Source organism: Dipteris shenzhenensis, chromosome 31 (genome assembly GCF_047967505.1).
Source record: "Dipteris shenzhenensis isolate YYH24624 ecotype China chromosome 31, Dip_SZ_1.0, whole genome shotgun sequence".
NCBI lineage: Eukaryota > Viridiplantae > Streptophyta > Polypodiopsida > Gleicheniales > Dipteridaceae > Dipteris > Dipteris shenzhenensis.
The window spans coordinates 10,094,228-10,104,720 of record NC_141626.1 but is presented as its reverse complement, the minus strand read 5'-3'; the positions used below and the strand labels follow the sequence as shown (position 1 = coordinate 10,104,720).

Sequence of the window (10,493 nt, the reverse complement as noted above, 5' to 3'; positions counted from 1 at the left end):
CTTATAATGCTCTTTTCTTAATTAGAAGAAATATTCTTATTGTAAAAACAAATACTAGCTATTTTTTTAAATTTTTTTGCTAAGCCTTATGGTTTTATTGAATTGTTGTTCAGGCTAGAGTTTATTATGTCTTCTCCCGATGTACCGAATTTGGAATCCTTATTGGAAACTATCTCTCAACTACAAAAGACAGTAGAGCAGCTAAAGGGAAATAATACTAGCTCTTCAAAAAGATTGCATGTGGTAAGCTCCATGAGTAAAGAGATGTCCAAAATGCCTCAACGATGCACAATGCAAACAAATAGTGGTGATGTATCTTTGCTAGAGATTCCTACTTATGATCAAATTTTTCGACCCCCAAAGTTGGCAGATCGTGAGTGTGGCATGCTCTATGGAAGGGATTTTTTACTACGCCATTGCAGGGATAACCAAAATGTGACTTACTGTAAACACCATCGTACAGTGCAGTTGTGGGTCAAAAATAATGAGATTATTATGGATTTACGGCACAATAAAGATGAACAACAAAAAATCAAGGATATTATTCAAGATAACTATGATCAAATTTTGCCACTTAAGTTTCCCGGAGCTACATACTTTTGGAAGCAAGAAGATGTTTATATGTACTATGTTCGAACAATGCAAGCAAGCCGAAAGTACAAAAAAAGAAAAAGCATCACCTCTTCTGCGGGCTCTTCAGTGGGATCTTCTATGGTAATATCTTTCTTCATAATGCAAATTGTCTATTATGTTCTTCTTTTATATTTAAATAAATTCACTATATTATAATTATTGCAGGAAACAATTGGTGCATTATTTGAAAAAGAAGAACAAGTTTTGCAGGGATATGTAAGTTTGATGATTTATTTTCAAATTTGTATTTCCCTTCTATACGTTTAAGTCATTATACATGTGTTAATTCTTGAGCATTTTATTATAATGATGATAGGAGGAAGAACAACTTATAGTAGCTGCATCTATAGAGGATCATGCTCCATGTCAATATGACTTGGAACACGGTAGTGAAATGTTGGTTCAGGTTTGTATCACATATTTCACATACATTGTAATTTATACTTATTTTCTTGTGAATTTGTTTATAAGAATTATGTAATCTTTGTTAGGTAGGAGAAGGTGTTTATTGCCCAGAAATGCCACAAGAGTTAGCAACGACTGAAGATCATCATTTTTCAGCATCTAAATCTTTCATGGAGTTATTGCAAGAGACAGAACAGGTTGGAAAATTGATTATCGTTGCCATTTTATATTATATCAGTTGAGTTTAATATGGATATCTAATTAGTATTTTTTAATGATTTAGGTTGAGTATTTGAATCAAACTTGCGTTCATGAGACTTCGCTAAATCCTGAGGATATGTCAATTGCAAGAAAGAGCAAGCGCACACCAAAGGTATACATTATACCTCTTTATAACGGGTTTAATGTTAATTCTTATGCATCGTTTTTTTTCGTTTGTCTCACATGGGAATCTAGAACTTAATATTTATTCTTCTTTAAAGTGGAGTGAGAAGATGATAAAAAACATGCAAAAAATGAAGGCAAGTAAAGCTGCTAAAAAGCAACAAAGACTGAAGGTATTTATTATTTTAGTTTTTCTACTTTAAATTATATATCTTACATGTAAAATCATGCATACATATTTGGTAGTTGGTTTCCATTTTACGTTATATAAAAGATTACTCTTTACTACTTGTTTTCCTTTCATAGGAGCTTAATGCCATCCATGTCGAGAAGGACCTCGATTTTTGTGTTGATATGTCTTCTCAAGTAAGCTCTTTTTTTAAATATGATGCATTCTTCTTTTTATAAATTAGTAAACAAGGATTATAATATATTTTTATTGCTTCTTTCAGATTGATGAATTTTGTGAAGAGGATCAAGAGACAATTCTCTTGAAGTTTTTAGAGATACATACTATTAATGAAATGTATGCGTCTCTAAAGACTAACTACAACATTATCAAAAGAGACCCTACTTTCCATGGACACAAAACTGAGCATAGCTTGCCTGCAATGAGGAAAGCTATAGTGGATTGGCTAGTTTTAGAAAAAAAAGTTATTGTAAAGAAGCATGAAGACCACATTTTGAGTCTTGATGATGTACATGTATCGGAATGACATGTGTGCATTTAGAACAATTGGATGAACTCTATTTTTGGATGAACAATTGGATGCATTTTGAACAATTGGATGAATAATTCAGTCTTAATGATGTACATGTATCGGAATGATACATGTGCATTTTGAACAATTGGATGAACTCTATTTTTGTTTCTTGATGTCCAATAAGTATGCAAGTATTCATGTTGTTTAATATTTTTATAAAGTTTCTTAGTAACTAGTTGTTTCTTTCTTTCTTTGAAGATGAGTTTGCATTCTACATCTTGATTATGCAGTTATCTTTAATTCATTCTAAATGTCACTTTACATTTTTTAATACGATGTATATGGAAATTTAATTGTGTGAGTAAAAATTGATTTTGTAATATATAAAATTTATCAATCTCAGCTTTTACTACATAGATAGAGTTACTATAGTGAATCTATTATATAGTAACATTCTAAAGTAAATTTGCTAGTCTATATGAAAAATGCTCAGTTTTACTATATTGCTAAATTTACTAGAATTAGTCTTACTAGTAAACTTAGGATATAGATTTGCTATATAGTAAAAACTTAACTATATAGTAAATTCTTGTCTATATGGAAAATGCTTGGTTTTACTATATTGCTAAATTTACCAGAATTAGTCTTACTAGTAAACTTATAATATAGATTCGCCATATAGTAAAATCTTATCTACATAGATACTCCTTGGTTTTCCTATATACAAATTTACTAGATATAGTATATCTAGCAAATTAATGTTAATCATTTGCTATATAATAAATTACTTACTATATAGACAATCTAGTAAATGTTCAGAATTTACTATTCCGGAATTTTGCTAGATACGTTCATTTGTATCTAGCAAAATACCTTTTTTTTACTATATAGACAAAGGTTTAGAGTTCCTTGTGTTAGCCTCAATCGTGGGTGGTTTTGCAATTTGCGCAGTGAGGAAGCTGCGAGCAGCCACGAGAAAGAGGAAAGGCAAGAGCAATGGCAGCAGTTGGACGGATTCTCTGGAGAGCGGGTCAGCAGTGCAAACGTACTCGCGAGAGGAATTGAGGACTGCGACGGACAACTTCAAGACCAAAGTGGGGGAAGGGGGATATGGGGTGGTGTACAGGGGGGTGCTACGGGATGGAAGTGTGGGAGTTGTGAAGAGGGCTATGAAGGGGCGATCGGACTCTCAAATTTTCAGACAGGAGCTATCGGTGCTTCTACGTCTCCGACATCCCAATCTAGTGAATCTACAGGGTTTCTGCTGCGAAAATGGTAAGACTAATCTCGTCAATCTACAGAATTCGTTTTACAAAAGAACCATACAAATCCTCTCCACAATCAAAAAGAAGAAAAACTAGCTTTCTTGGCTCTCAACCATCAAAAAGAAGAAAACCTCGATATCAACTCGCCTGTTTTTCAAAGAACCTACCTCATTGCCTTAGGACCTTTAAGAAACATTGCGGACTTTTAGACTTATATATTTGTTCACTTCAATACCTTCACCCCTTAGCCTTCACTTCTCTTTAAAAGACCTCTCGTGAAGCCACCCATCACTTCTTTGTTCTCTTGGAAAGGCCTCTTGATAAATCCATGAGTCCCTAGCCCAGATATTTGGTGGGAGATTATAGGTGGGCACCATGTTTTGGCCTCAAGTATGCATTTGAAGTGCTTTAAGAAGTGCATGGGTCTATTAAATATATAACAAAGTGCTCCAATCTCTCTTGAACCTTCCCTCCTTAATCAAGTGTTTCAGGTCCGCGCATTCATCCAAATGGAGAATATAGTGGTCTTGGTATCTTCTTTATACTAGGACAGTTAGTCCCTTAAAACCTTGAGCTCTCTCTCTCTCTCTCTCTCTCTCTCTCTCACACACACACACACACACACACACACACACACACAAAATATAGATATTTAGCCTGGTCCACTAGTTCATAAGAGATATTTAGTCTCCTAAGGCTTAGAGCTTAACATTTCCCCTAAAAAAACAATTGATAGCCTTTACCTCTTTAAAATAGATTGATGCTTTTTACATTGAAATTTTTCTTACTACACGTCAAGCATTTATCTCATGGTGCCTTTTGTAGCATGTCACATGTCACCACCACATTGATTTTGCTTCATTTTAACATGGTTTCTTTTGGTACAGGTGAGCAAATTTTGGTGTTTGAGTTTATTGAGAATGGGAGCCTTTATGATCGATTGCATAAAGAAGCAAGTAGTAAGAAAAAGCCATTGGGATGGAGGGAAAGGATGGGAATAGCAAAGAACATTGCATGTGCACTTGAATATTTGCATGAGATAGCCAAACCACCCATTATCCATAGGGATGTAAAGTCGGCCAACATCGTCCTCACTCATGACAATGTTGGGTGGCTTGCAGATTTTGGCTTATCCAAGCTTGGCCATAGTCAAAACCTCACCTCACCTCTACCCCAATTAAGGGCTCACTAGGCTACACTGATCCCCACTACTCTGCCACTGGAATTCTCTCCCATACTACTGACATTTATAGCTATGGTGTCATCCTCCTTGAGTTGCTCACCGGTCGTAAAGCTTTCCAAGACTCTCTCACCCTCGCTGATTGGTGGAGCCAAACCCCTCATCCCACCATTGAGCAAGTGGTGGACCCCCTCCTTGGTTATGACTTCAACATCGACGAGGCCCACATAGTGGTAAACCTATGCACTCTCTGCTTGCAAGAGAAACCACATGCTCGCCCCTCTGTGCGATAGATTTTAGGGCTCCTTGGTTGCAGTTCATCACACAATGACACCATGGGAACATGGTCAGGTGACTATGATGCACCACCCATATCTGTATGCCTTGTAGAATGACTTTTGGATCTAGCAAGTCCATTTAATGACAAGCAAAAATCCTCTACCCTTAGTTTTTCCTCTATTTCAAGCTTCATGTTATGTCAGGGAAGTAGCAAGCTAAGGGTGTCCACTTTTTGTTCACTCCCCAATCCTTAGGAGGTGGAAAAACAAGCTTTTTAGCACACAAAAATGCAAATCTCACCTACTTCCCTATGGATCTAGTCTTTGAAGTCTTCTGACACAACATCACACTTGCTATTGTGCACACAATCGTATAGTCTGATCAAAAATTCGATGCACACACAAAAAATTTCTTTGTGTCACACGGCATGGTTCCAGGGTGGTCACACGTTTATCACGAACAGAGAGTGTCATATTAAATTCTAAATTTCTCACTCATTTTAGATTAAATGTTATTGAAACTTTGTAAGTGGTCTCTTTGCATGTAGAGCTTAACTTGATTTATTGGTAATTTTTTGAATGATTTATCTAATTATAAATAATTATTTATAATAAATAAAGTCATAAAATACATGCATTTTAGTAGCACACCACATTTTTTTAGTATTTTGAATAATTAAGCAAATCCAATTCAGTGGAAGGTTAGTAGGCACATAAGGGTGTGTGGTTGAATCATCAAATCCCAAATCCAACGGTTAGATTTAGGAAGATTGAAGTTTAATTTTTACTTTTACTCCTCAGAGGATCAACAATGAATATTAAAAATAAATCTAGTAATTCTCAAACATGACCAAACATTTCAAAAATGTCAATATTTTTAGTCCTCTGCATGATGAATAAGAGGAAAAAATTTTGGTTAAATTTGAGTAAGGGAAACATATGATATGGCCTCCAACAGTGAAATCTCCCTTTTGTGGGGGAAAAAGGGCCACCCAAGCCTAATACCAAGACAAGGTAGGCTTGGTATTAGGCTTGGTGAGGTAGGCTAGGAGCATCACCGACCCTAGTGGCAAGCCTTTAGAGTCTGCATGCTGCCCATGCGGAAGCCTGAGTCATCAAAACCATGCCACATTGTTAGACCACATGGTGCCATCTCATCAAGGAGATGTGACATCACTCCTTGCCATGTCACCTTACATTGCCACACATGCTGCCACATGTGCCACCTCATCATTCCACATCATGAGCCATGTGATCACATAATGCCACCTTGGCATACCTCCTCAACCTTGCCACGTCACCAATCCCTCAAACTCAATTTGCCATGTCAATCTACCACCTCATGAATGCCAACTCATCATGCCACATCACCTTTCAATGTCATGGAAGAGACTATATTACCACATCATGACCATGCATGGTGCCACATCAGCCAGATGTATACACATGACGATGTGCGAGGCATACAATACCTCGATCGAGGTATATGACTTGCGTGAGGCATACAATACCTCGATCGAGGTATATGACCGAGGACACCTAGGGATACCTCGATCGAGGTTTATACATGCGTAATGCATTGAATACCTCGATCGAGGTATATGGTCTGATCGAGGTATATGATCTGGGCTCTGGGCATAGTAGACCTCGATCGAGGTATTTGAAGGTACAAAACTTAGCCAATTAGTTTCAATCTTAGCACCAAAACTTAGCCAATTAGTTTCAATCTTAGCACCTCTCCACCAATAATAATGAAGAGCAATCTAAGAGCAATCTAGTGGATGAGTTGAGGCTCTCTATAAGACACCACGTTTTGGTTCATTTCACCCATTCTTAGCCATTCTTGCCTCCTCATCACTTTGTCACACCTTCCATCCTACTTTCATTGAGAATGGGTTCTCAAAGCCGTAGAGCTAGTAGACGTGAAAGATGTAGGAACCCCCCCCCAAATCTCATTGACGAGGAGTGCAAGCGGAAGGCTCGTGAGCACAAGAGAGCCTCTAGAGCTCGAGCTCGTGCTGCCACCACTGATCGACCTCCATCTCTACCTCTACATCCCACCTCCACCCCCACCTCCACCCCCACCCCCACCTCCATTGTCCCCCCATCCTCATCTGCTCCCCTCCGCCCTTCCCCTAGCCACCTACATTTTGGCCTCCACCTCTACCTCTTCCCCCTCCACCCTCCCCCCTCCCCCTCCCCCTCCCCCTCCCCCCGCTCTGCTTGGTGCCTCCCTTCCCCCGTCCACCCTACCATCTCCCATTGATCCCCTTGCCCCACCTTGTAGCAGCAGTGTTGCTTCACGACGTGACTTGCCGAAGTCCACTATCCGTCGTCGTACTAGCAAGATTGTGCAGTTTTTTTTTTGTGACCTCATGCCAGCTTCGTAGTCTTCTCTTCTCATGTCCCTGATTGATCACCCTGACTTGGTAGAGTGTAGGAGGCTTGCTGGCCTTGGTGCACGTAGAGATAGGGTTGTATCTAGCGAGGTCCTTAGCAGTGTTTGACATTCCTATGCTTCTATTAAGCATAGGAACTCCAGTGATGCCTTGGCAGCACGTCGTGCTATTGTGGCTGCCATTAGTTGACCTCATATGATAGGCCATGTGTGTACCGCTTCACGTCTTCTTCAAATTGCACCATGCACATTGCGAGCAGGCATCATTAGGAGGCAGAGTCTAGAGGATAGTGAGACTGATGCTCTTTGGGCTTTGAGTGGTCGTGCACCTCGCAGCGATCGATTGTTGGATGATTCCACTAGGTCCTTCATACAACAGTTTTGGGAGGAGCATTGCAGAGCATCCCCGGTGTTCAAGAAGGCATTGTAGAAGAGGGTGTCACGCGGTGTGTACATTGAGCATGGTGCATGTTTTTTGGAGTGTACCCAGACTGAGTTGTACAGTCAGTTTATAGAGGCGCACCCGGAGTTTAAGATTGGGCAGAGGTCCTTTGAGCAATGCAGGCCATGGTTTGTGCGATGCTCCTAGGAGTGTGACACATGCTATTGTCGCTACCATGTGGATTTTGGATTGATGTATGACGTATTCTATTCCCTTGATGGTCATAGGAGAGTGGTTCCTACTAGCCCTCGCGACTTCATTCATTCCATATTGTGTACACGAGATGGTGATGCTTTATTCCACTCCCTTGATTGTGTGGAAGGCACGTGTACTTTGTGTGGTGACTTTGCTAGAGTGCCACAAGTTGCACTAGATACTTGTGATGTGCAGATGGTTCGTTGGAAGCAGTATGAGTACTGTACCTTGACATTAGATGGTGGTGCACAGTCGAGGAGGTTGCAGCTTGTGGGGAAGGAGACACCACGTGTTGTATTCATTGACAGTTTTCAAGGGAAGTTGTACCGCTACATACGTCACTCGCACACTGCGAAATGGGAGGATCGTCAGTTCCGTGCATGTTTGAGGACATTTCCTACAGGGGTGGTTGTCTCAGTGGTGGACTTTGCGGAGAATTACACCTTTGCACCATAGCATGAGATCCAATTGGAGTATTATTTCTCCGAACAGGTGACGTGTGATTGAGTATTGATTTTAACCCTGCCTCATTATATTGAATTATTTCAATAGTCATATTTTTTTTCAATGCCATATTGCAGGTTGCTATATTTGTGCACATTAGCTATCGTCATGCATAGGCTCATGTGGATGGCATTGATAGCACCATGGACTCACGCGTCATTGTGTGAGAGTATCACTTCTACATTAGTGATGATCGATCGCATGATGCCCATTTTGTGCAGCATTGCTTCACTTTGCATGATAGTTTCTTGAGGGATCATGGTGTCACATGGTAGCGGTGCTGGATCTGGTCAGACAACTGTGATGGTCAGTTCAAATCCGCTAGACAGTTTTATCGGTTCTGCACATGGCACCGTGAGACAGGCATTCCGATCACATGGAGCTACTTCGAGACATGGCACGGTAAGGGAGAGCACGATGGTGCAGGTGCTTGCATGAAGCGTGCTTTGCATCGATACCAGTTGCGTCACAGTGCCGATCGCTTCAAGGATGCACATGATGTGGTGCGGTGGTGCAGCCAGCACTTATCCACTAGTGCTACCTTCTCGTTTCAGTCGCGTGACGATAGGGTGGTGAGCCGGTATTTTTGGTGCATGGACATTGGGAGTCTTGATTGGTCTAGGCCTTTTGATTGTCGTTCTGTGCCTGGCACTCTTGATTTCCATTCCATCAGGAGCATAGGTGAGTCTCACCCCACGATCTTTTCTCGATGGTTTGCATGTTTTTGCTCTGCATGCATTGATGATGATTGGGGAGGGTGCTCCATGATACCATGGGCCGATCCACGGGTACGGCGAGTGCTTTCTCCCTTCCAGCCTTGGGAGGAGGTACATGATGATCAGGATGTGGGATTCAGTTCCTCTAGAGATTATGACCAGCTTACAAATATTTTGCGTATTGGTGATATCTTCGCGGTTATTGCTTCGGAGGGCAATGAGGAGGGTGTGGATTATTAGTTGTTGAGATGCTCTATGCTGAAGAGTGTGCTAAATGAGGATACAATGGATGGGCATGGGATGCACTTCAATGCTCATAGCATGATTGTAGGTGGCCACTATTTTCAGTAGATATAGAGGCGTGGTCGCTATATTGAGTTCCAGGAGTACATGGTGGATCAGGAGGCATACATGTATTCTCATCTTGTTGTTGGGATCAAGATTACTTTGAGTCGTGTTCGCACTTGCAAGATGACGTCCACTCCACAATGGCGCCTTGCAGTGGCGGATCACGAGAGCATACTTGCAACTATTGGCATGAGAGCTGATCTTGAGGAGTAGCACATTACATATCATATTTTTTGGGATCATTAGTTGATCAGATTGATTTTTATTGGGTATCACTAGTTGATTACACTTTTTTGTATTCGATATGTATAGGCTCGCTGTGTGACCGTACCATTGTAATTTTCATGGACTCATATTTTGTATTTCACTATGATGGCTATATACACATTCATACACATCATTGTATTAGTTTCTATTTTATACATGATGTCCGATGTCTTCTCAATGGGATTTGTTGTGTTTGTAAAACAAAAAATTGTTTATTAGTAGTAATGTTGTAATTTGTTTTGTGCTTTAGGACATTTTTAAAACGTGACTAAGAAAATTCGTGCACGTACTAACAAAATACGCGTGTGGACTTACTTGTTGGGGATGAAACTTCGCACGACTCTTAGGCCACCCTAGACATACATCCACGCAAGATTTGGTCTGAACTGATTTGGTATGCGCCATGTGGAAGGTACAACATTTTTATAATCCCTACTAGCACGACTGCGGCAAAGCTATGGCGCATATATGCATGTGGACTTATCTGTTGGGAATGAAACTTTGCACGACTCTTAGGCCACCCTAGACATACATCCACGCAAGATTTGGTCTCCAACTGATTTGGCATGCGCCACGTGGAAGGTATAATGCATACATTTTTACAATCCCTACTAGCACGACTACGTGTGAAAAATGGCGCACGTACTAACGAAATATGCATGTGGACTTATCTGTTGGAGATTAAACTTTGCATGGCTCTTAGGCTACCATAGACGTACATCCATGCAATATTTGGTGCCCAATTGATTTGGTATGCGCCACGTGGAAGGACAA

General features: G+C 40.4%; 1 protein-coding gene across 1 annotated transcript; it reads left to right on the top strand.

The window, feature by feature from the left end:
• Positions 1-495: 495 nt before the first annotated feature.
• Positions 496-2,206, top strand: LOC147881007 (uncharacterized). The gene is made up of 8 exons (XM_087402190.1): positions 496-714; positions 799-849; positions 950-1,039; positions 1,125-1,235; positions 1,322-1,411; positions 1,521-1,595; positions 1,729-1,788; positions 1,875-2,206. The coding sequence occupies exons 1-8, from the start codon at positions 496-498 to the stop codon at positions 2,136-2,138; spliced, it is 960 nt and encodes a 319-aa protein (XP_087258316.1). The 3' UTR covers positions 2,139-2,206.
• Positions 2,207-10,493: the final 8,287 nt, after the last annotated feature.

Coding starts and splice junctions, on each gene's coding strand:
- LOC147881007 (XM_087402190.1), top strand. CDS start 496: ATGGATTTACGGCACAATAAAGATGAACAACAAAAAATCAAGGATATT. Junction 715..798: donor CTTCAGTGGGATCTTCTATG/GTAATATCTTTC, acceptor TAATTATTGCAG/GAAACAATTGGTGCATTATT. Junction 1,596..1,728: donor AAAAGCAACAAAGACTGAAG/GTATTTATTATT, acceptor TTCCTTTCATAG/GAGCTTAATGCCATCCATGT.